General features: G+C 41.9%; 1 protein-coding gene and 1 pseudogene across 1 annotated transcript in view; both read left to right on the top strand.

The window, feature by feature from the left end:
* Positions 1 to 26,945, top strand: part of LOC143268884 (uncharacterized) — a 97,447-nt gene that overhangs the window by 47,522 nt on the left and 22,980 nt on the right. The window contains exon 2 of the mRNA XM_076552640.1: positions 2,073 to 2,285. Coding sequence (XP_076408755.1) covers positions 2,073 to 2,285 — 213 coding nt within the window. The remainder of the gene's footprint in view (positions 1 to 2,072; positions 2,286 to 26,945) is intronic.
* LOC102908466 (inorganic pyrophosphatase pseudogene) lies at positions 18,893 to 20,184 on the top strand (annotated as a pseudogene).

Below are 26,945 nucleotides of genomic sequence, written 5' to 3'. Positions count from 1 at the left end.
CACATGTGTGGCAAAGCACCCACCCCTGGTAGAGGACATCTTCCGGCGTAAGGTCCCCTCCTTCCGCCTTGCTTGAGACACAGGCTCTTTTTGTTGTTCGCTGTTGCTTCTGACAGGCCAGCTTCTGGGGATTGTCCTGTTTTGACTTCTTATCCCACTAGGACCCCTGGGGTGACAGATGCATACTACCCACCCACGTTTGCATGGGATCGGGGCATTCTTTGCCCACTGAGCCTCCTTCCCAACCCATAATGAATGCTTTTGAGTACACCTACTTATATGCTTATAGTGCCCAGCAGTGCAAGAAATACTGACGTTAAAACACACACACACACACACACACACACACACACACACACACATTCTTTTAACATTAGGATAGTAAACTCAAAAAGGTATTTATTTGTTTTTATGTTTTGTTTTGTTTTTAAATATTTTTGAGACATGATCTTATGTAGCCAAGGTTGACCTTATTAAACTCCTGATCCTCTGGCCTCCACCTCCTAAGTACTGAGGTGATAGGTACGCACATCCCGCTAAGGCTCTAAAAAGGCTATTTTAAACAGATACTGAGAAAGAATAGAGGGGCTGGGGGTGTAGCTCAGTGATGGAGTACTAGTGTATGAAAGGTCGTGGTCTGTCCCCCAGCACAAGGAGTGGAGTGAGGAGGTGAGTGTTTGGGGAGGGGCATGAGAGGGGCGAGGGAGAGGGGAGGGAGGGGGGAGGAAAGTAGGGATGAGAGAAACAGGGATAACGGAAGAAAGAGGAAAGAGATAGGGCTGCTTTTAGCCAGATGTGGTGATGTCAGATATGCTACCATCCCGGTGCTTGGACAGCTGAAGCGGGAGTGTCACAGGTTTGAGGCCAGCTTGGATTATATAGTAAGGTCTCTCTCAGAGAGAGGAGCAGGGAAAAGAGAGGGGGGTGGGGGTGGAGAAGAGAGCAGACACATAAAGAAGCCAAGTAAAGATATTTTTAAAACACATATGTAACCAAGTAAAGAGATTTGGCTTTAATTGCTTAAGATCTTTGTAAACAGTAAATAAAATTATTCCTTAAGAAATGAAAGTACAGCCCAGAGCAGCAATGATGATGCCATCTGATATTTATAAGGCGGGAAAAAATGTACAGGGCTGTATGCTGTAAGAGGCGAAGAAGAAAACACTCATGATTGTAAGAGTGTTTATTACAGTCCAAACATTCTACTGAGAGCATTTCACTGTCACAGACTTTCGACAGGGAAACTTGAGGTGGGCTCTCAAATAGCCCAGGCTGGCCAGTAATTTTAAGGTCTTAAAGATTTATTTTTATTTTTTAGTATGTGTTTGTGAGGAGTGGAGAGCATGTGTATGTTATCGAGGTGCCGAGGATCCGCTGGATCTGAAGGTATAGGCGGTTGTGAGATGCTCAATGTGGGAGCTGGGAATTGAGCTCAGGGCTTTTGAAAGAGCAGTACAAGCTCCCACACTTCGGAGTCACCTTTCCAGTGCCAGGCCTTGGGGTTCTATGATCCAGCCCCACCTCCTGTCTGTTCTCTGCTTCCCGTTCCATCAATTCCTAGGGAGGTAAAGAGTGCTAAATGCACACACACTCTGAAGCCATTTACCACGATGCCTTCCCCGCCATGATGGACTGCTTCTGCTTACCCTGTAAGCCAAAATAAGCACTTCCCCTTCACAATGCTAATTAAATAAAAATAAAAACATTGTCAGACTGAGGTGCTATAGGTGGTATAGTGATTTCGTAGCCTGCACAAGGTCCTGTGTTCAATTCCCAGGGCTGCAAGTAATAATAATAATAGGGTACGATGAAAATGTAAACTTTACAACATGAGAGGAAATACCATAATCTTAATCATATCATTGAGGAGATACTTGGAGAGATGAAATGAACAGCCCCAAACTTCCCACTGCTGGAAAATTGCTGTCCAGCATTGACCAGTTACAACATGTGAGGGCCGGAGAAGTGAGAAGCCGTAAGACGAAATTTCCCTTTTATAAATCTCTATCTCAACAAGTTTCCCACCAGCGTAGCAAATGTGTCTCTCTTCTCTTCCCTTCCCTACTCCTCAGGTACGAAGATGGATCAAGAGCCCCATGGTCAGTGTGGACAAACATCAGAGCCCCAGCCTGAAGTACACTGGCCCTTCTGGGGTGCACCTCCCTCCCGGGGAACCAGACTTTGAGCCCGCCCTGTGTCAATCATGCCTGAGTGACCACGCTTTCCAAAGGGGCATGCTCCCGCCTGAGGAGTCCTGTTCCTGGGAAATCCAACCTGGGTGTGAAGTAAGTTCTTTATTTTGCTGATGGTCTGTTCTGAAGAGACTGGAAACTTTTCCCTTGCATTTGCTCCTGAGGTGCCATTTTTTTTAAAAAAATGTATATTCATAATGCTTGTAAGGAGGACATAGAACGGTAGATTTTGTTAGACTGTTTTTTCCCCCTGTCTTCCTTTCTTCCTTCAATATGTAACCTTGGCTGGTCTGGGAATTGTTGGCCTCCAATTTACAAGTACTCCTTTTCTGCCTCCTGAGTGCTAGGATGACGGCACGCACCATACACCTGCTGTGCTTTCTCCTTTAAAAAGTGTACTGTGTGTGTGTGTGTGTGTGTGTGTGTGTGTGTGTGTGTGTGTGTGTGTGTGTGTGTGTATGTGTGTGTGTGTGTATACAAAGGTAGCATGGCACACATGTGGAAGTCTCAGTGTGACTAATACAAGTTTCATTCTCTCCTTCCATTATGAGGAATGACTGAACTCATGTCAATGAGCTTGACTGAAAGGGCCTTTACCACAAAGCCTCCTCTCAGTATTTACCTCAGAACCGGCTATCTACCCACGTGACTGATAGAGCTAGAGATAGAATCCATAGATTAATCGTGGACTTCCACACGAGGCAACAATAAACAGAGGCTTGGAAGGAATTTAAGCCCTTATGTCCATTCCTTGACTCTTCTTGGGATGAAAGTAAATCAGTCTTTAATTTACAATACATTACCTGCTTCTCAGAGCTCACTGACTTTTTCTAAGGTCACTAGCAATCAAGAAGGTGCTTGTCAAAATTAAAATATTCAGAGTTATGTTCTATATCTCTTAAGAGATAAAATGGTGAAATAGTTCCTTGAAGAAGCAGCTCTGACCTTTAATTGTTTTGTTATATTTTTATTCATCCACTGTACATATATACATGTCTACATGTACATATGTGCACACATGCTACCAAACTTATGTGGAAGTCAGAGGACAACTTGGTAGTTGGTCTCTTACTTTCTACTAGTGGGTCTTAGTGACCAAACACGGGTCATCAGGATTTGTGTCAAGCGCCTTTACCTGATGGGTCATCTTGCCTGCCCATCTCTGTTCATTTCTTTATTGGGGGTGAGGGGTGGTGTGGGTTTCAAGACAAAGTTTCTCTGTGTAGCTTTGGAGCCTGTCCTGGAATTCACGCTATAGCCCAGGCTGGCCTTGAACTCACAGAGATCCGCCCGCCTCTGCCACCTAAGGGCTGGGATTAAAGGCGTGCGCCACCACCGCCGGCTCAACTCTGTTCACTTTAAAATGAAGTTGTAGTTGGGCGGTGGTGGTGGTGCCTGCATTCCCAGCACTAGGGAGACAGAGGCAGGTGGAGCTCTGTGAGTTCAAGGCCAGCCTGGTCTACAGAGTGGGTTCTAGGTCAGCCAAGGCTATACCAAGAAACACCATGTCAAAAAGCAAAAATAAAGTGAAGCTGTGTCGTAGGAAGACAGAAACTTTGAGGATCACGGGAGAGACGGTGTTGCTTGGTAGAAAAGCAGGCAGGTCATTCTCCTAACATCTCCCATGCAGACAATTTTACATGAATCGTTAATTTACCTGTGCAACATGCACCTGTGAAAATTAAAGTTGTGCATTCTTCTCTTTGAACTACTTTCCTAAGCTGGCCTGGAACTCACAGATCTGCCTACCTCTGCCTGCGGGCAATGAAAAGTAAAGGCACGTGTTGTCACATCCAGTTGGAGTAGGATTTTTTTTTTTTAATCTTTTGTAAATATAAATTTGCCTCTACCTGCTTTGTAGAGATCTGTATTCCCATGCCGGCTCTGACCGAGGTCAGTAGATCAACTTAGCCCGATGACAGGCACGCAAACGTCATGTGATAGGCCTAAGTTAAGCTGTTTAAAGTCTCAAATCCTGGAGTGGGAATTTAATGACCTACAAATGAAAATAAACTCCTTTTGATGTGTTCAAAAGATGGAAAAGGAGGTGAAAATGTTTTAAATAAAATAAGAAAGCAAAAAGTATCTTAAATTCCTTTATGAATAATGGTGTTGGGGTTTGGATGTTTTGTTTTTCCGGTTTTTGTTTTTTGTTTTTTTGTTTTTCCCTGACCTTAAAAAAAACATACATTCTGAACACTATCTTTAATGGCCAGTCACTAAGAGTCATACAGTACTTTATGCCAAGTCTTCCCACGGTCTTGTTGGTGGCCTTTACGTGGAAGAAACTGGGGTATTTGTTTTGTCAGTAAATCACCCGAGAGCAGCCATATTGTGATGTCATTGGAAACAACATCTAAAGGGGACTGTTTATAAATTAAACAGATCTTTCTGAGGATGAAGCAGGGAAAGATGATAACATTGCTGGGGGAACTGGCCCTGACTAATTAATGAACACTGGTGGAACACAGGTTACAGAATCAGCCTTATGTCTATCAACAGTCACAAAAAAATAGAGACCCAAGTGGGTTTTGGTGGTGGTTGTAGGTGTGTGTGTGTGTGTGTGTGTGTGTGTGTGTGTGTGTGTGTGTTGAGACAGGGTCTCTCCATGTATCCCTGGCTGTTCTGGAACTCACTATGTAGAACAGGCTGGCCTCTAACTAACAGGGATTCACCTGCCTCTGCCTCCCCAGAACATTAAAGCATTAAAGGCCACAACTGGCATCCACATGTAAGGCCTTGGGTTCAATTCCCAAGACTGAAAAAAAAATGCATATTCTGAATATATGTATAGAAAATGTTAATAAAACAAGTGGTGGTAGTGCAGTCCTCTTATTAGCTAGCACTTAGGCTTCAGGAGGATCATGAGTTCAAAACCATCTTGCATTCTAGTGAATACCTATTTCAAAATAAATTTATAATTAAACAATTGACTGTGGCTTACACAGATGCTTGCATATAATAAAAACAAATAATATAAATTATTTGAGGCATGCATGGAAGAGTTACAAAATCAAGCCAAAAATTACCTCATGAAACAAAGCTCATCAAATCCCCCCAACACAAACCATGCAATCTGATAAAATTAGAACCTGGGAACAATATGAAAGCTAACCACCTCCTGCAGCCAATTCACCCACCTGCAATTCACAATCACACTTCCTATCAGCTCTGAGAGTATAGGAAGTAAAGGAAATCCAAAGCTATTTTAAGCAATTATAGTACCACCAAGGAAACGTGCATTGAAATCTCCCATTTCTTTCTTTAAAAATAAAAAATTTCAACCAGTCAAAAAACATAAATAAATAAATGAATGAATGAATGAATGAATGAACGAACGAACAAATAAAAAAATAAATAAATGAATAAATAAGTAAATAAATAAATAAGTAAATAAGTAAGTAAATAAATAAACAAATAAAAATAAATAAAAAAATTTTTGGCAGTATTAGGGATTGAACCTATGATGTCAGGCTTGCTAGGTGAGTGCTCTATCGCTGAGCTATAGCCCCATTTTTCTCTTTAACTCATCATATTATCAAGAGTTCTATGATAATATTGTGTGGGCAAAAATATTACTAGAAGGAAAAAACATTTGATGGTGGAAGAGGCTGTGGTTGTGTTATGCTGTTTAAAATGGTAACGTTGTTTTGATTCAGCAAACTGTGTCGCCGCCACAATAACCCTAAATGCTTGCTCGTGAGACAGTGGTGTCAGATACAATCGTGGAAATGGTGCAGAAAAAAAAAAAAATGGAAATGTAAGTGGCTAGTAAAATTGTAAACCCATAGGAAATTAACTATGACAAATCCCTGCCACAGACTACATGCAGAAGGTAAGAAAGAATGGGTCCAGCTGAGCATGGTGGTGTACACCGTAATCCCAGAACTTGGGGGCGGGGTGGAGCAGAAGGATCAGGAGTTCAGGTTTATTAAGGTAATCTTCTTTGGCTGTATAGCAAGTTTGAATCTAGCCTAAGATACACGAGATTGTGTCTTAAAGGGAGGAGGGGGTAGGAGGAAGCTGGAATATACTGACATGTCCTGAGGTATATATAGAAGTACAAAAATTAGTTAATGGATTATTTTGTTTGGGTTTGGATTCTTGTTGATGATGGAGGTCTTTGGGGGGGAGGGACCATTAAAGAGTTTATTAAGAGTTATTAAGGCCATGGACAGACAGACAACAGCATGGTGGAGAGGGCTGAGGAGAGTTCAGGCCCCAGCACTAGGGACAGAGAGCATGGCAGGGACTCTGAAGAGAAAATTGGGGCCCATGTAACAGATTGGGCAGGTCTCTTTGCAGGGGCTGTCTGAGGATGAGGGGTTTACAGCACAAGCCTCTAGACAGGCTCTCTGATTCCCAGGCAGGAGGTAGGAAGGGGGCAGGGAACAGGATGTATGGTCACCAATACCCTCTTTGATGTAAAATCACTTTCCCAGGTGGGAAATCCTGCCACCTGGAACTCTGTTTGCTTGAGGCTCACAGACAATGTCTTCCAGTATCAGTATCTGTGGGGGTGGGAGAGGATGCAGCAGGTATCAGTATCTGTGGGGTGGGAGAGGATGCAGGTGGAAGAGGATGCAACAGGTATCAGTATCTGTGGGGTGGGAGAGGATGCGGCAGGTATCAGTATCTGTGGGGGTGGGAGAGGATGCGGCAGGTATCAGTATCTGTGGGGGTGGGAGAGGATGCAGGTGGAAGAGAATGCAGCAGGTATCAGTATCTGTGGGGTGGGAGAGGATGCAGGTGGAAGAGAATGCAGCAAGTATTCTGGCCTGAGCAACAACTGGATCCAAAGTTACATCCCTACCTTTCCAGAGTTTTGTTTATCATATAAAAAAGGAAGAGATGAATGATTTTACTGGAATAGGAGGTAGAAGAGGAGACCAAAGGGAGAGTGCCAGCCACTCAGTGCAACTTGGAAGATGAAACTAGACACTGTGGGATTAGGGTGGGGCCTCCTCCTCTTAGAGCAAATAGTCAGATGTTGTTTTGGGGCACAGCTGGTGTCTGCAGGATGATACTGGGTCCAAGCAGTATGTTGGACAGTATTCTGGATGAAATGAATTCACATACAAATTAACAAGGGCCTATCTGTGAATCTAAAATCAAAACAGTCACTAAAAGAATAATCGCAAATGTGTCAGAAAGTCCATGAAGAGTTTTGAAATCATTTTGAATTGGAATTATTGAGAGGCGGTGTGAAGGTAAATAGAAGAACTAATGATCAAAAGGCAGGTTGTAGGGAAGGCAGACAGTGTAGTCTTACTATGGTTGCCACAGATCTCCTTCAAGTTAATCCTCTTAAATAGTTCTTTTCGTTTAGGAAGCAAGAATTTCCTCTACACCACATGTAGAGGAAAAATAATAATTTGGTTAAAATAGATGTCCATGGTTTCTGCTCCAGGTTCCTACCCCGACTTCCGTCAGGGATGGACTATTAACTGGAATTGTAAGCTGAAGTAAATCCTTCCCTTCCCGAAGTTGTTGTTGGTCATGGTGTTGACCACAGTCACAGGAGACCAAACAAGGGACAGTTGCTCAATGTAGCTTTGGCTTGTGACACTTTAACTCTCCATAAGTTAATGGTTTTTGAGACATGGTCACACAGGGCCCCGCTGGGCCTTGAACTGATTATGTAGCTAAGGATGGGCCTTACTTAACTGCCCATCCTCTTGTCTCTACCTCCCAAGTGCTGAGATTAAAGGTGTATGTCAGCACACTGGCTACTTTCTGTTTAAAAACAGATAAAAGGACAGGAAATGTAAACATCCACCAGACTGCTTTGGTGATAATTGCCTCCGTGGGATTAAAATGGATCAGGAGATCAGTCAAGAAGGACTTTGGCTTTATCTATACTCTCTGGTTTCAGGACCCTATCAATGACAATTGACAATACCAATACATTACTTATGAGTTTGTGGCAAACACCATAGCTACCAGGAAGCCCACCTGCGGAAGGAAACAGCTGCCATTCCACCCTACTGATAGGGAACCGGGCACCGCCATGACAAAGATGGCCTCCTACCGGAAGGCCATTCCATCACTGCAAAGAAAGTCTGTGGAGAAAAATGAAAAGCAGGGCACTTTGGCTCCTACAGCATCTTCTTTGTTCTCAGTTTGTCGAGGGGCTTGTCCTGGCCCTGGGTGAAGCTTATTGGGGTGTCTCTCAGGTCCCAGCAATCACGAAACCCAAAGTGTGCCTTTTCTTATGCCCTTGTCTCCTCCAGGACCTTGCAAACTTGCAGTAAAGTAGTTGGCATGCTCCTTTTTTTTTTTCTTTGCCTTTATTAGTTGAAGCTGAAATTTTGCTCATGCAAACTTTTGTAATACCAAAAGGAGAGGCTAAGATGGAGGAAAAAAAAAAAAAAAAAAAAACCTCAGCAGCCCAGGCTGGCTGTAAATCCTGTACATTCCAGCAGCTGTCTGCCAAAGGCTCAGGGCTGATTCTCATTAAGTCTACCCTCTCATATGGGATAGATTTGGCTGAGTGAGGATTTCCTCAGACTCTGAGTCCTCTGTCTGTCTTTCCACTAAGTCGGCTTAGAAAGCGCTGAGTCAGCAGGCAAAGGCTGTATGCACTGTTTTCTTTCTTTCTGTTTTTTTTCTTAAGACCTAATGAAGTCAAAGTCCACTGGAAGGAGCCATGACCTGTTACTGCAAATAGAACTAACACTGGGTTTTTTGACAGGATTAAGTATCAGGTGCCTTGTCTGCCTCAACAGTTTATGAGAGATATTGATAGAAGCCCTTCTTTAATTAGTCAATTAATTACTTAATCAATCAGACGTCACACAGTTCTGGGCTGGAGTCTAAGCACTGCTTCTTGCTCAGCTTCCTCTCCATCCTCCTGGATACCTGTGATCATAAGAATGCCTGGTGTCCTTTAAATTGTGTCCCTGAATCACTCAGCTTCCAAGCCCAAGAAGAGTGGAAGGGAAGAGATCTGTTAGGGAAATTTCCACCCTGGCTTACTTTTATAACACTGGGAGTTTTCTGATCTTTCTTCAAAAAAAAAAAAAATACTATAAAAAATACACTAAAATCAGCCAGATGGCATTAAATGTTTTTGGTTTCCTTTAATTTAAATCATATTTTTATGAAGGCTTATATGGGTTTAAAAAAAAAAGACTCATTTCAAATTTCCCTCTTCCCTAGTTTCCTGCATTTGATGTGACATAATATCGTCTCCAAGGAAATGGGGGTCTGGAGAGTCTAAGTTTGTCAGCTACAATTGTCACAAGTTCTCGCCCTTAGTTCTCTTGAGAACAAAATTTTTGAATACTAATGGAAGAACAAGCAGAATTTCTTTGTTCTTTATCACTAGACTGTGGACAAAAAAAAAAATAATACCATTCTAGATTAGGTTTTGGAAACCTAGTTTTTACACCAAACTCAGTCACTGCCAGGTCATCTGACCTAACAAATGGTCCTTGACCTACTAAGGGTTACCTGGAAGTTGAGCAGAATAAGCATCCATGTCTGTCCACCTCACAGGGCTGCTGAGGTGGGCATGGATGTTTATTCACAACATCAAGCTTTCGTTGCTGGTGTTTAATTTGCTTGTTTGTTCACTTTGAGACAGGGTCTCCTGTAGCTAGTTCAGTTAGACCTTGAATTACGTAGCTGAGGATGACTTTGATCTTCCAGTCCTCCTGGCTCCACCTTCTTAATTCTGGGATCACAGTCAAGGCCACCAAACTAAGTTTGTATGGTGCTGAAAACTGAACCCAGGGCTTCGTGAATGCTCGTCAAGTAGCCTACTGTATATGGTACATCAGTCACCAGTTCTCTTTAATTTAAAATCCTAACAATAGCAAAAGGAATAGTTTTTGAAAAAGTCATGATAAAAAAAAATGACTCTTAGAACATGAAAATCCATGTAATTATTCTTGCCAATGTTTATTTGTACATAATTATTGTAAACAAGTTGAAGGAAAAAAATTTAACCCCAAAGGCTTACAATTCTTTTCTTTAGAAAAACAGCATTTTAAAAATATTTATTCAGTAAGAGGTATGTAAAAGTAGGAAATTCTTTCTAAGGCTTTGGGAATGTTTTTTCCCTTTGACTTATAGTAACTTGAAATATTCTGAGTACCTTCAATTCGAGCACTTCTTTTTGGATCAGAACCAGAAAAAGGTTACCTTGCATCTGGAGCTCCTGCTACGAGCTGGTGGGGAGCTACCCTTTCCAGTCAGATTTCATATGTTGTTTAATATAAATCCACCTGATTTATATTAAAACAGTTCTTAACCTTTCCAGGGATTAAAAAAAATGTATAAGTTTTTTTTATATAACTTGATTATTGAGAACTTTTTAAAAAATTTCTTTGTATATCAATTGCTTTTATTTGTGTGCGTATTCTCTCCATATCTCACATGAATATTCATTCTCACATGACTATTGTCACTGCAAACCATTGTTATGGTAAACTTATCCTTTTCTTCACTTAACATTTGGCACATTCATACACTGCAATATAAATTTGATGATTGGCATTATGGGTAATAGTCTACCAGACTCTTACGTTATCTAACCATAGACCTAGGATTAGCATTTTCTTTTTTTTTTCTTTTTCTTTTTCTTTTTTTTTTGAATAAGGCTGAAAATTATGGGGTATTTCATACTTGGAATAATCTTAGGATAAATTAAATCTTTGTATAAATTCCCAGGAATCCAGTGGTTAGAAGATAATAATGGTGGCGGTAAAATCCTTTCCAAAAGCAAAACAAAACAAAACTACCCACACTCTAGAAACAAACCTATCCAAGGAATGCTTTACCCTTTCCTTGAAGGGCATATTTTAATGTTTTTGTTTTGTTTTTGTTTTTGTTTTTTTGGTCAGTTGAGTTAAACGATACATCATTGATTTGATTTAATTTTTTTTCTTGAGATAGAATGTCGTTCTGTGCTCAGTCCGGCATAGAACTCACTGCATAGCCTAAACTGGCCTCCTCATGACAATCCTCCTGCCTTAGCCTCCCAAGTGTGTTGGCGTTACAGGTGTGAATCACCACACCTGGCCTTGTATGCTTTTGATTATCAAAAATGTTAAACAATTTTTCCATTTTAAATTTGTTGTGATTCCTTGTAGAGATTTTTTTTTCTATCTCTCTTCACATGTGTGGACTTTGTATTTGCTTTCAACAATTTAAAATGAATTATTTTCACATAGATATAAAATTTCTTTCAATCTTTTCTATGGCAAATTTTTTCTTATTATGAGTCTTAATTATTCAGCTCACAGGATAAACCATGTCTGGTTTCTTTCTTTCTTTCTTTCTTTCTTTCTTTCTTTCTTTCTTTCTTTCTTTCTTTCTTTCTTTCTTTCTTTCTTTCTTTCTTCCTTCCTTCCTTCCTTCCTTCCTTTCTGTCTCTCTTTCTGTTTTTCTTTCTTTCTTTCATTCTTTCTCTCTCTCTCTTTCTTTCTTTCTTTTCTTTTTTTTTCTCTTTCCAACAGAGAAGATACATCCATTAGTAGAAAGCTAAATTAAGCAAAATGTGCTTCTTATGTAGATATACTAAGCAAGCCCCTGCTCCCAGCACAGGAGATGCATGCAAAATGATTCTAGTCTAACTGGCCTTCAGTCTGCCCCACAGGCACATTTTGTGACCTTCCAGAGAACCAGGACACTGGGTTCTTTTTTCCCAGTATCCCAAGTTTCCCCTCCTTTGGTCCCTGAATGCTATCTCTTTCAGATCCAGCTCCGCCCTTCCGCAGAGGTCATTCTAGACAGTTCTTCTAGAATGGGGAAGAGGGAGCATGATCCAGGCCACTCTCATTTCTTTTTCTTTTTTTTCTTTTTGGTTTTTCGAGACAGGGTTTCTCTGTGTAGCTTTGCGCCTTTCCTGGAACTCGCTTTGTAGACCAGGCTGGCCTCGAACTCACAGAGATCCACCTGGCTCCGCCTCCTGAGTGCTGGGATTAAAGGTGTGTGCCACCACCACCCAGCACTCTCATTTCTTTGAACACCAAAGAAACCATTGCTTTATCAACTAAGCAGGATAGACTCTGCTCAACTTAGAGCAGCAATTCCCAACCTGTAGGGCATGCTCCCTTTGGGGAAGGAGTCCAATGACCTTTGCATAGGCATCACCTAAGATCATCAGAAATATCAGATACTTACATTATGATTCCTAACAGTAGCAAAATTACAGTTATGAAGTAGTAATGAAAATAATTTTATGGTTGGGGGTCAACACAGCACAAGGAACTGTATTAAAAAGGTTACAGCGTTAGGAAGGTTGAGAACCACTGCTTTAGAGGGATGATTGACGTTACAAAAATAAATGTTAGGTTCAGGACATTGAGATAAAACATATTCAGGCTTGTACCCATGGATCTCTTCAGCTTTGTACATGAACTCTCCTACGTAACTATCTAATCTATGCCAACTCCCAGCACTGAGTCTGGACATGAGTAAAGTAAGAGGCTGGACCTAGGCTGCTCAGGACATAAGATACTCTAGCTCCCCCCCCTCCCCCGCATACCATCAGCCAGCTGTTACCTTGGTAAGACTGTGCTGCCTTTGGTTATGTGTAACCAAGTCTTTCCTACTTGTAATTACGTTTATTAACCTTAGTATAGTCCTTCCCTGGAGCTACATGGCTCTTTCCCATTATAATATTATGCTTTTAAGTAATTTTGAGATCATAAAATTGTAAAGAAGACATTTTACAAATTACACACAAAAAAATGTACAAGAATTTAAAGGATAGAGCTGAGTGTAATTTTATACTAGTTGACTTTTTTTTTTTTTTTTTTTTTTGCATTGTTCCTCTTTTTCCCCAAAGCTTATAGTTTTTGCTTGGACTGTTTACCAAAGCGATAGAATTTAATTTGTCAGGTAACCTCTCTAGAAACTATTCTATGGAGAAAAGGAAAAAAAAAAAGCACTAAAAGGAGTTTGGGCAAAGATGTAGTATACATATATATGTATGCATGTTTTATACACATGCATGTGCATATTGAAATGGGCTCTCACTGCTGTAGCTCCAGTTGGGAGCCTGAAACTCACATTATAGCCTAGGCTGTCTTGCTTCAGCTTTCCCCAAGTGCTGAAATTATAGTTGTGAACCATCACACCCAGCTGCAGTAATTTATTAAACTAATATTTTTGTCAAATTGTTAATTCTACAATTCGCCTTTGGGGACCTGGTGAGATTCTTCCTCAGATCTTTTAAAGGAAACACAAGTCAAACATTAAGTACTGGCAGTGCCTGGCCACTCGTTCGTCATGGGAAGTCACTTGTTTTTCTTTTCTTTCTTTTTTTTATTCCAGAGCTGAGGACTGAACCCAGGGCCTTGCACTTGCTAGGCAAGCGCTCTACCACCGAGCTAAATCCCCAATCCCTTGTTTTTCATTTATTCCGCTTCAACAGAAAATCTTGGATAACCCTGACATTTTTCTGGAACACATTGTCAGCCGATGGTGTCCAGAGTAAATCAGTCACCCAATTTTCATTTGTCACCCATCTCAGACCCCTTTGTCTTTGTGAGCTGGTAAATAAATTGAAATGTTTCTAGGCAAGATTCTAGCAAAGCTCAACCTAGGTGCCACCTTCTCCTGGAAGAACCATCGGGACCAACAGAAATAAATACATTGATGCCATGGAAGAGGCTCGGCTCTCTTCAGTGACAAGGTCCAATTCCCTTATTAAACTATTAGACTAGAGTTTCAGCCATCCATATAAGAATACATGAAAATGCTCTCTAAAGTCCAGCCAAATTCCACAGCCTGTTATCTATAATTTTAGTTTACTTTTCCAATGTCCATCAGTCTTGACTGCTATAAATATACAAGTTAGTCTCAGTAAACATGTGCCTTTTTCCCCCAATGGATATTTCCTGTTGTTTTTCTTGTAGGTTGATGTTTAAGCGACTATTTCAGGAGGTTCACTTAGATTTCTGTGCAAGGAAGAATGCAAGAACTCAGCACCTTTGGCAGGGATAGATAAGCTGGAGATAGATAGGTGGCTCCCCGCTGGAGTAATGCAGGTTACAGGTCTTTGCAGATTAGAAAATGCTAAATGTATTAGCTGGGGAGGACCAGAGCCAAAAATAAAAAGGAAAGAAACTGATGACAGTTGGTTTGCTTCTTGGCTTAGAATTGCATGAATCAGCAGCCTTGAGTTATTTTTAAAACAAGCGAATCTGATCTCCGTATGAAACCAAAGCTTTCAGGTAGAGAGAGATCCCCTTTACACATGCACATTGTGAGCGGGACACTTAGATGCCAAGTCTCCCCCAGCCCTCCAAAGAGCCTTGATAGTTCTTAATACTTGGAAGTTTCTGTTGTGGGCTTGGCAGCCAAGTACCTCTGTGCAGGGCTTCCTAGAAAGAAGTGATCACTGACAAGTGATCAGATAGAAGGATCACCACATACGAGCTTGAAAGTGGTACAGAAGGGAAGCTATGGGTGACACAGAAGAGCACCTCACAGCTGATTCTTTGGGGACCCATAGTCTCCCCAGAACAGGAATCTAAGCTAAGAAGTGGGCATTAGTAGGCTAGAGAAGGGTGGGGAAGAGCACCCTAAACAGATGGGGTACATAAGCCAGGGCCTGGGAATTTGGAACTGAGTAGTAACTGGAACAAGCTAGGTGTATCTCGGTGAAAAACAGAATTCCAGTCGCTAAGGGTTTTCGAAAGGCATCTTAAATAATTCTTCCACCACCACCACCCATTTCCCCACCCCCCAAGCCCCCCCAGGAAATGAGGACGCATTTAGTGAATTGATCACCAAAGCCATAGACATGCAGGAAAGGGTTAAATTCCTGAAATTCTTCCACTGGAGATTGGTGGCTTTGGATTAAGGTTTATGGCTCTGGCCATAAGGATAAAAATGCTGGAGATTTATTACAGTAAGCTGGATTCTTGCTTTGCAAAGAGAGCCAAAGATTACAGCTTTAAGAGAGGAGATTTTCGTTTGTTTTTAATGGATATATTTACATGGTCTTCAATTTTTAAAATTGCATTTATTTATCTGGGTTGGGGGTAGGGTATGTCTGTGCCAGGGCCCTTGTATGGAAGTCAGAGGACAACTTTTGGGGAGTCTGTTCTCTTTCTGATGGCTCAGGTCATCGGGTTTGGTGCTTGTAACAATGACTGGAGTTCTCAGTTTTAAAACAGGACAAGGGGTTACAAGATGAGCGTGAAACATGAACAAATTCATTTACCGAATTTGTTCGTATAAAGTTACAGAAGGGAGCAGGTAAAATCAAGAGATGGGGGATCTATAAGCCCCAAAGGTGATGGTGGGTGAAGGGAGAGGAGAATAAAGAGGACTAGAGAAGCCTTTGGGTGTGAGTCAGCTGACCACAGGCTACAGTTCACTTTGTAGTCCACTCCAGAACTCCTCTTAGTCTCTTCGAGAGGCAAGGCCCACTTTGACCAGAGCTTTCCAGTTCTCTTTGTTGAAGCTAGTTACCTACAAGTGAACAAGAAGGTAAAGGACAACAGATGTTCCCAAGATGCTTCTATTTCTATTGTACTTACTATTTAAGATTTCATTTTTAAGTGTGGGTATGGGTACCTGTGAAAGCCAGAGACATTGGATCCTGCTTGTAACTGGAGTTACAAGCACTTGTGTGGGGGCTACCTGACATGGGTGATGGGGAACCGAACTTGAACTCTCCAGAAGAGCAGTGCGTGCTCTTGACCTGCTCAGCCACCTCTCCAGCCCACGTTTGTTTTTGAGACAGGGTTTTTCTGTGTATCCCTATCCTTAAACTCAATCTGTAGGCCAGGCTGGCCTCGAACTCACAGAGATAGGCCTGCCTCTGCCTCCTTATGCTAGGATTAAAGGCATGCGCCACCACTCCAGGCTAGTTTGTTTGTTTTTGAGACAAGGTCTCATACATCCCAGGCTAGCCTCAAACTTAAGTATAGCCAAGGCTGTTCTTGAACTCCTGATCCTTCTGGCTCTGCCTCCAGAGTGCCAGGATTACTGGCAAGTTTGAGTGTTGCTGGGATCAAATCCAGGTCTTTGTTCATGGTAACTACACAAGTACTCCTATAGACTGAGCCATGTCTTCAGCCCTAATAATGATGATATTGATTCTTTATCAGTGTTGAATATGTCCAAGTGGGTGGTTCATGTCTGTAATCCCAGCATTTGGGAAACTGATAGAGATTGCTGCAAGTATGAGGCACCAATCTGGGCTACATAGTGAGTCCCAGGCCACCCTAGTCTATAAAGCCAAAACGTCTCAAAAATCCAAATTGAGCCAGTAATATATAGGTTGGTAGTAACAACACTTTCTGCCAAGCCAGAAAACCTGAGCTCAATCCTTTGTTCAATCCCTGCTGAAAGGAAAGAATCGACTTCCAAAAGCTGTCCTCTTATACACACACACACACACACACACACACACACACACACACACACACACACAAACACACAATGTAAAGAAAAACAATATAAAACAACAACAAAAAAATTAAAGTGCTAGCTAGAATTAAAGGCTGGACCTGGACACATCTGGCTACACCCTCTTGACTACTCTTGCTGAAGATGAACAGGAGTGATTTTCAACAGGTTCGGAGGGTTAACAGAACCAGCCTTCCCTTGGCTAGGGGCCCTTGCCTTTTAGAACGGTACCCTAATCAGCTGCGCTAATCAGACCCATGGTTCCTGAGACACACAAAGGAAAAAACCCATTAGAACTTGAAGGAGTGGGGTTTTTTTGTTTTTTTCCTGAGCAACTTTTAGAAAATTTGCATTCCAATTTTCTTCACAGTTGAAATCCCAGCAGTTCCGAGGACTCAGTTGTTGATCAAAGATGCCTGCAAAGTCACAGGCCGATTTCACAGATTGAGTCTGAGCTGTATGTATGTCATGAAGTCCTGTAATGGATGGGTCACGGTTATCATGGATGACAATATTAAGTCAGAAATACCAATGATAAATGCATTAAAAACAGAAATTCCTGGGTCTGTTTTACAAATGCATGGGCTGAAAGGATCTGTAACGTCCATGCTGGAATGAATTGCGCAACACAAAGTTGGCTCTGACTTCTGTGCTCATAGTAAGGATGATCTATAGGTTAGGGACATGACTCAGGAGTTTACTGCATGGTACATCCATGTAGTGTCTGTTGCACCAATCAGTTGAGCGACATACCAATATTTTCTAAACACAAATAACTGCATTATTAATCCCAGGCTTGAAAACCAGCTGCTCCATACCTAGAAGATGTACAAGTTGAGGCTAATGGGGCTCCCTTCCTCCTCATGACATGGACCAGGCCCTTAATTAATAAATGTATGCTTTTTTTTCTGTTCAACATCTCAGAAGTACCGAATGCTATTTTGAGTTCTGTGGTTGTGGCTTTGTGCAGAAATCCGTGACAGGTGTCAACTTTGAATGGAGACCATGTGATGAGCAGTGGTAGTTTCTGGTAGGAAAGCCAGACTTCATAATTGACACAGGCTGTTTTGTCAAGAGGATGTCCCCTCAGCTGTAGGGGGCTTTGTTTCCTTATGTTCACACCTTACAATAACAAAGTGTCCTCATGACAGTTACCCTGTCCTAGGACACTACAGGCTGTGGAGTTGGGAAGGGCTAAACTGGGCTGCTGACAGAGGGTTAAACAGGAGACTATGAGAGAGAAGAACACTTGGACCAGCCTGCCATGCACTAGGCAGATTGCTTGCTATTATATTACCATATTACCCAGTATCTCTCTCTCTCTTTTTTTTTTTTTTTTTTTTTAATTTGAGACAGGGTCTCACTATGTTGCCATGGCTGGCTTAGAGCACGCTATCTAGACCAGGCAGGCCTTGAACTCATGAGATCTGCCTACCTCTGAGTGCTGAGATTAAAGTTGTGTGCTACTACACCCAGTAGAATTTTTTTTTTTAAAGGTTAGGGATGTGGCTCGGTTGGTAGAGGCTTTTGTAACATCTAGAGTTGCCTGCATTCAATACCCAGTACCAATAAACCAAGCATAGTGGTGGATGGCTGTTTTTCAGTGCTTGAGATGATAAGCAGTCTAAAAAAAAAAAAAAACATAAATGAAAACTGGTCCTTGTATATGTCGAGTCCATACTTAACCAGCTTACCTGAGTGTCTCGGTCTATAAAATTAATGATAAAATTTTCACAGTGTTCCTGTGAGGTTTGAGTGAGGTATCTGGGTATTGACTTAACTTCTTTCTGCCTCTATTCTTCTCCTACGTCTTCCCCAGCTTCCCCATCATAAATTAAAAATAAAGAAACCAGTCGTGCCTGCCATGAAAGTCAGACGGCAGATCTGAGCTGTGGGCCCATTGCCTGGCCTGTCCCTTCCTTGCCCTGTGTTTCTATTGGACAGGAACTTGTTTGTCACGTGGATACATTCTGTGTCTTTTTGCTCAGCAAAACCCGAATCAAAATAAGGAAGGGGACCGCGAAGCGACCACATCTTTGAAGTGCTGAGGCTGCTGCGATTTTCACACAGGAGAGATTTTTTACCAATCGACGTTCTTATTTCTAGACATAGATGTCATTTAGCTAACCCTGTCTGTCTTAGGGTTTCTGTTGCTGTGATGAAACACCATGACCAAAAAGCAAGTTGGGGAGGAAAGGGTTTATTTGGCTTATACTTCCACATTGCTGTTCATCATCGAAGGAAGTCAGGACAGGATCTCAAGCAGGGCAGGAACTTGGAGGTGGGAGCTGATGCAGAGGCCATGGAGGGGTGCTGCTCCCTGGCTTGCTCAGCCTGCTTTCTTTATAGAACCCAGGACCAGCAGCCCAGGGATGGCACTTCGCACAGTGGGCTGAGCCCTCCCCCTTCAATCACTAAATTAAGATCTTATGAAGATGTCGTCTCAGCTGAGGTTCCCTTCTCTCAGAAAACTCATTTGTGTGTCAAGTTGACATAAGACCAGCCAGCACAAGTGACCCCTTGCCAACTTGACTCACAAACGCATCACTATTAATCCAGACCTTTCCTTTCTTTTTACCACCAAGAGTCTCACATTAAAAACATAAAACCTTTCAGAGTCCCACAGTCTGACAAATTCAAACACATTAAAATTTCACTCTCTTCAGGGCTGTGGGGTTGAGGGCTGTGCAGCAGCATCTTGAACACCATGAGAGGCTTCAGCATCAAGGATGGTGCTGTGCTCTTCACCCTCGAGTACTGTACTGTGTCTTCCTCACCAATGTGTTGTCCTCAGGAAATGAGAAAGGAGTGTGTATTTCTCCATTTCATGAGATTACAACTTGTTCAGATAAGGATGTATTCTGCAAGGTGGTTGAGATTCCATGCTGGTCAAATGCAAAAAAATGGAGATTGCAACAAAGGACCCTTTAAATCCAATTAAGCAAGATGTGGGGGAGAAAAAAAAAAAAGGAACGCTCCATTACATTGCAAATGTATTCACTTATACATCAGGAACTATGGTGCCATCCCGCAGACATGGGAAGACCCAGGACACAGTGACAAATGCACTGGCTGTTGTGGTGACAATGACCCAATAGATATTTGTGAAATTGGAAGCAAAGTGTGCAAGAGGTGACAATAGTCAGGGTGAGAGTTCTGGGCATATTGGCTACGATTGATGAAGTTAGAACCAACTGGAGGAAAGTTACTGCTATTAATGTGGACAATCCAGATACAGCCAATTATAATGGTATGGCTGCTGATGTCGAATGGTTGACACCTGGCTACTTAGACGCTCCTACTGACCGATTTAGAAGGTATGAGATTCCTGATGGAAAACCAGAAAATGAGTTTGCATTCAATGCAGAATTTAAAGACAAGGATTTTGCAATTGACATTATTAAAAGCATTCATGATTATTGGAAAGCATTAGTGACTGAGAAAACAGATGGAAAAAGAAATCATTTGCATGAACACCAGCATCAGAGAGCCCCGCTTCAAGTGTGGTCCTGATGCTGCCAAAGCCATTATGGATGCTTTGTCACCACCATGTGAATCATCTTGCTCCCTGCCAACAGATGTGGATAAATGGTTCCATCACTAGAAAAACTGGTGAGATTCCTCTGGAATACAAGGTGAGACTGCTGTACCCTGTTCACCTGGAAGCATTAGATGCAAAAGTATCATCGATTTTTCACAGCTTTTTAAATTTCTATAACTTACCTAATGAAGTAGATTCTCTGTGACCTGTCTAACATGTTCAGAAAGTCAGCCATCCAGACATTTCACTTCTCAACCAAGACAGCTTTTACTACATGTTAGCTTCCAAAGCCAGGGTGACATGGAAGCCATTTGGGCGTAGATGAACACATATTGAACGAATATGTTTACTGTGTTAGGAAATAAAATTATTTTGCTGAAAAAAATTCAAGCTCTCTAAAAATCCAAAATCTCTTTTAAAAGTTCAAATTCTTTCACCTGTCGGCTCCTGTAAAAATCAAGATTAAATTAAATACCTTCTTCAAGAGAGAAGAACCAGGGGGCTGGAGAGATGGCTCAGTGTAAGAGCACTAGCTGATCTTTCAGAGGATCCAGGTTCAATTCCCAGCACCCACATGGCAGCTCACAACTTTCTATAACTCCAGTTTCAGGGGACCTGACACCCATGGCAAAAAGACCAGTGTACATAAAATAGAAATAAATACAGAGAGAGAAGAGAGAGAGAGAGAGAGAGAGAGAGAGAGAGAGAGAGAGAGAGAGAGAGAAGAACCAGGGCACAGTCACAATCTGAACCAAGCAAAACCAAAACTCCAACAGTATAAATAACTCAATGTCTAATTACATGGAATTCACTCACGATCTTCTGGGCTCCTCCAAGGGGCTTGGGTCGCTTCTCCAGCTCTGCCCCCTCCAGCACACACTGCTTGTCTTCTAGGCTCTGGCTGGCTGCATTTCACTGCCGCTGCTGTTCTTGGTGATCATCCCATGGTACTGGCATCTCCAAAACGCTGGCGTCTTCTGCTGCCACTGGGCTGCAGTCTCACCAGTAGCCTCTCACAGGCTCTCTTCATGGTGCCAAGCCTCAGCTTCTTTGCATGACCCCTTCATTCCTTCAGCTGCCACTGAGGCTGCACCTTCACCAATGGACTCTCTTGGCCTCTCACTATCAAGCTTCAGCTGCTTTCCATGACCCCTCATGACTTCAAAACCAGTACCACCTGGGTGAGTCTTACAACAATACCAAGCTCGGCTGTCAGCACGAGGCAAAACCTCAGCCACCTCTGGAACACAGCTTGTGTGTGCTGACTCTGAGCAAACATACCAGATTTCACCACAGTGATGCTAGTCTCTTCTTAATCACCATTACTTTCTTTGCTCCAGCTAACCAGCATCAATTGTCCCAGTAATGCAAGAGATTCACTTCATTGTTGCCAGGCTCTTGTTAATTATGGATGACTCTTCAGCCCCAGGTTTCCAAAATGACAGAATTTCCATTCAAAATAGTAAACGGTCCCAATGGAGTGTTTAAAACTTCCCTCTGAAACTTCACGAGCCAGGCTTCCATCATCTGCACCGATCTCAACATTCTTATCTCCAAATCTCCAACAAAACAGCCCACTGAGCTCTCGATACTCAGTAGCTTTTCTAGCCTAAAGTTCCAAAGTCCTTCTACAATCCGCCCAAAAACATGATCAGGTCTGTCACAGCAATATCCCACAGTCCTGATACCAACTTGTGTTAGTTAGGGTTTCTATTGCTGCGATGAAACACCATGACCAAAAAGCAAGTTGGGGAAGAAAGTGTTTATTTGGCTTACACTTCCATATTGCTGATCATCATCAAAGGAAGTCAGGGCAGGATCTCAAACAGGGCAGGAACCTCGAGTCAGGAGCTGGTGCAGAGGCCACAGAGGAGAGCTACTTACAGGCTGGTGGCTTGCTCAGCTTGCTTTCTTATAGAATCCAGGACCACCAGCCCAGGATGACACCACCAGCCCAGGATGACACCACCTGCAATCTCCCTCAACAATCACTGATTAAGAAAATGCCTTACAGATGGATCTTACGGAGGCATTTTCTCAATTGAGGTCCCCTCCTTTTAGGGATTTGTGTGTCAAGTTGACATTGACTAGCCAGTAGACTGTCTCAAGAAAGCAAACATACACAAAAGAAAACAATGAACTTTCTTTACCTGCACATGTATAGGTAAACATGCACTAGGGTTTTCAAAATAATTATCATTTATAGATTGATGAGAATGTCTCAGGATTTTGATGGATGTTTTTGTCTTTGGTTCTGCACTAGGGTTTCATATAGCCCAGGCTCTCCTTGGGCTCCTAATTTTGAAGAGACAGGCCTTAAATGGTGATCCTCCTGCCTCTCTGCCTCCAGTGGGATTACAGATGTACCACACCATGGCCTGGTTTGCTAAGCTTTCCGAGAACAAGTCAGTCTATATCATTCATTAGGCCAGGAGTAATGAACAGTAAAGATGGGAAAATTACTGATAATTTGATTTCTGCAAGGATCATAGTATAAAACTTTAAGGCACAATGAAAATATTTCCAAGTGTCATAATGAATTGTTCGAGCTATAATTTGATCATTCATTTTTTAGTATGCCTTCATCCCAGATAATTTAGAAATAAAACTTAATCTTCAGAGCATTAAAAGTGCTATATTTTTACTTTTTATTTTAGAGGGGGTGCTGAGACTCTGTCATATAGCTCAGGCAAGCCTAGAAGTCAATATGTAGCTGAAGATAGCCTTGAACTGACTTTGCTTCCCAAGTGATGGGATTACAGGTATGCACCCCAACACCCTGTTTATTATTTTCTTATGAATCCATCACCATCAACTCTATGTTTCTTAATGCAAATATAAGGACTAAAAGCTTTTAAAAGAGAAAATAGTTGCCGGGCGTTGGTGGCGCACGCCTTTAATCCCAGCACTCGGGAGGCAGAGCCAGGCGGATCTCTGTGAGTTCAAGGCCAGCCTGGGCTACCAAGTGAGCTCCAGGAAAGGCGCAAAGCTACACAGAGAAACCCTGTCTCGAAAAACCAAAAAAAAAAAAAAAAGAGAGAAAATAGTTAATAGGAATGGAAAAGGATTATATCCATATATTTTAGCTTTTACATTTTCATTGTATAAATGTACTGCATAGAGGATTGTGTAATACAAGGACTTCTTCCATGCAAGTATATATTGAACTTAAACATTTTTATATGAAAGATACTAGATGGAACACACAGGTAGTCTAGAACTCACAAGGTTCAGACGGTGGGGTTGTGAGCGTGAGGCTAGCTTGAGCTGCACAGTGAGACTTTGTCTCAAGAAAACAAAAAGAAAATAAAGAAAAGACATGAGAATTAGTGTGTGTGTGTGTGTGTGTGTGTGTGTGTGTGTACTCCTGTGTGGAGGCCAAACAACAACCATGACTGACATTCCTTCGGTGCTGTCTACCTTGGGGTTTTTGTTTGTTTGGTTTTGCTTTTTGAGACAGAGCGTCTGATTGGCCTAGAACTCACAAGTACACCATACTGGCTGGCCATTGAGCCCCAAAGATCGGCCAGTCACTGTCTCTCTAGCTCTGGAATTACAAGCAACCATTCACTCACCTAGCTTTTTTATATGGGCTCTGGAGGGGACTGAACTCCGGTCCTCAAGCTTACAAGGCTTGCACTTTCTTACACAGCTGTCACTCAAGCCAGGGAGTATTTTCTGTAGAGTTACAAAAGGCTGAGATGTTAAGACTCAAAAGGGCCCACGCTTTTCAAGCTGTCCAGTTTTTTTCATTTTAGATTAAAAACCTACCAGACACCTGAGTTCAGGAGGAGCGCATAGCCAACAGGAGTTATAAAAAGAGCCAATGAAGGCAGCAGGATATTCCCAAGCTCTTTTGGAAAGCAATTGACTTCTTGTCTCTTATCTGCAGGCCGGTGGTGGGTTTGGAGCCGGGTCAGCCAGTGAACGTTTTCGCACATGGATTTCTCTGGATCACTTGGCAGCTCAGAAGCTGGTGTATGAATTATGAGAGGGAAGCAGAGCGGCTGCTTTCCATGGCAGCACAATGCGGTGCTTTCTGTTGGGTGGGACGCTCTGTCCAGATTTCCTTTGTACCAGATGGCCGTCCCCCAAAGCCCCAAAGCTCCTGGGATCATTCGGATTCCAGATGTGCTCGCTCCTGTAGTTCAGCGGTTAGGGAGAGGCAGAGCTCTCCTCGCCAAGTCAGCCTGTAGACACTTCAGAAATGTGGGGAGGCGCACTTCGAATACAGCTGATCATTTTTCATTCCTGACTTTGATCTGCAAAATAAGCACTATGGGTTTTTTTTTGTTTTTGTTTTGTTTTTTGTTTTTAATATTTAGATTTTAAGTAGAAAAATGCTTGCTCTGTGGATAATGCAGTGATGAACAGCAGACAGGATCCAACTCCTGGGTCTCAGGGTTCACAGCTTCTCCTTTCTTAATTCATCAAACTTGTCCTGAATCCAATTATACTCCTTCCATTTGGCAAAATAATTCATTTTGTCCGTTAGTAAGTACACTGTACTTTGATATTAGCAAAAAAAACCCATGTATTCGCTTTAATGTGTTCCAGATTGGAGATGCTTATTAAGTCTGGTCTGCCTTATTTCCCAGTTGTACCAATTAAAAATACTAATTATTTCAGTGCTTGTATCCCAGGATCATCATTCCATGAATGAAAGTTTTTGAAGGAATCAAAATTTAAAGAAAAGACTGATTTGGGGAATTAGTCTCATTTTAAAATGTTTTATGTGAGTTTATTAGACAGTGTTGAAACTCTACAGTTTCTAGTCTGTTCTGGGAGTCTGCTTTGTGGCAAGGAGTCATCAGAGTCCCTTGCTTTATTACAGCATGACTGTAATTGTGTCTGAAAAGGGACGTAACTGGATTGAACCGCCACCAGGCTTTCAAATGAGGTTTCCACATCTACTCCTTATCATGTCTATAAGAGAGTTCAAACTATTCTCGAGATCCATTATTCTCTAAGATAATGGCCACTTTCTGAATTCATAAATCAACCCCCTCTCTTGTTCTCACGAGGGACAGTCCAGGTCTGTGTGGACAGGAAATGGGTTATTTACTTTTCTGATGTAAAATAGGGGAGAATGAAAGAAGATGATCTTCCCAGCTGGAAGGCAATCTTTTCCCAGAGATGTGGTGAAAAATCTTTGTTAAAATTGTCCAGAAAAAAAAAAAAATCACTAAGTCAGTGCAACAAAGGGAGACATCATATTGGGGAAGGACATGGATGTGTTTTTATTGCTGTAAACTTGTGTGGGTATGTAGGTTATTTATGGTGTATTATTTTCCATGACAAGTTTGTTCTCATTTAAATGAGATTGCAAGCACATACTTCATTTATGCCCTCTGATATCCTATTGCTTGAGAGAAGAGAATATTTTTGGTATAAAGTTGTTTCAATGGGGTCAGATAACGCGCTAAGGCTCAGAAAACAAAGCTAGTCTTTCCTTAAAGACTGCATATAAATGAAATTTACTTACTTTATGGAAGTGAAGCCAGGAACATTGAGTTCCCAAACTGTAAAGCATTCACTCAACAATGAGTTCTTTCCCAAGTCATACAGTGGCAGCCTTTGGAATGATTATGGCAGATGCCTTGTTATCCAAATGTAAGTAATGGTGGGAGGATGAGAGGGATTGAGAGTTCCCCTGATGACTTCCACCTGCACCCATGAGCACATGGGCGGTAACAGCCTTTTGAGTTTTGAGAAGGAGAGCCTGAGCTCCACATGTAGGAAAACACAATTGGCATAATTATTTTTTTAAAAAACCCTCTTTAACATTCAATATTTAGAATAAAGCTATTTTAGTTATCAGAATTGTTGGCAAGACACCTCAACAAGTCATCCCTTAAGGGATTTTTAAAAATGTTCACCTCAGGCTGTTGATGGACAGACACAACGGATGAAGACGCAGTTCTAGAAGAAATTATTTCATATTGACGTCACATTATGTAAGAGGTGTTAGAATGGAATTATATGTCTTTTTTGAAAATACAAGGTTTCACTGCAATCCTGGCTGCCCTCCTGTGTCTCCACATGTAGAGAGCTAAGGTTATAAATGTATACTATTACACTCGGCTAGTAATTTTTTTTAAACTTCATTATTAAATTCTAGTTTCCGGAATCCCTCTTCCGGTGACTTCCTCGACAGGGGACAAACCTGCCGTTATGACAATCACTGTACATTCTGATGTGCACACAGGGGCTGGGAGAGGCGCAGCCAGCAAAGGGGCTGTCTGTGGAAGCAGGAGAAATTGAGCTTGGATTCCCAATCTCCACTCAAAAAGCTGCATGCCCTGATGCCAGGAAGCAGAGATGGGTGTCCTTGGAGCTCATTGGCTAGCCACTCCAGCTACATTGATGAAATGCAGGTTCCGTGAGAGACTCTGCATCAAAAAATAAAATGGAGAGACGTTGATGAAGAAACTTCAAACATTTGAGTATTTCAAAACGTATACAGAAAAGTCATAATACCGAGAGTCCTCGCATGCATGTGGTCTAAAAGTAAAGGTTGCCCACACCCTCATGTTTGGAAGCCATGTTATGTTTGGGGAAAAAAATTAATTGATTAAAAATAATTCAAGGCTGAAGAGATGGCTCAGTGGTTAGGAGCACTGGCTGCCCTTTCAGAGGACCTGGGTTTGACTCTCAGAACCCACATAATGGCTCACAACTGTTAACAACAGTTCCAAGGGATCCGACATCTGGCCTCCTCAGGCACCAGGCACGCACACGGTACACAGGCACACGTGCAGGCAAACACTTATAAAATAATAAAGTGAATTTAAATAAATTTAAATTTAAATAAAGAAATAACCGAGCTCATTAAG

This window comes from Peromyscus maniculatus, chromosome 16 (assembly GCF_049852395.1).
Source record: "Peromyscus maniculatus bairdii isolate BWxNUB_F1_BW_parent chromosome 16, HU_Pman_BW_mat_3.1, whole genome shotgun sequence".
Taxonomy (NCBI): domain Eukaryota; kingdom Metazoa; phylum Chordata; class Mammalia; order Rodentia; family Cricetidae; genus Peromyscus; species Peromyscus maniculatus.
This window is presented reverse-complemented; position numbering and strand designations above follow the sequence as displayed.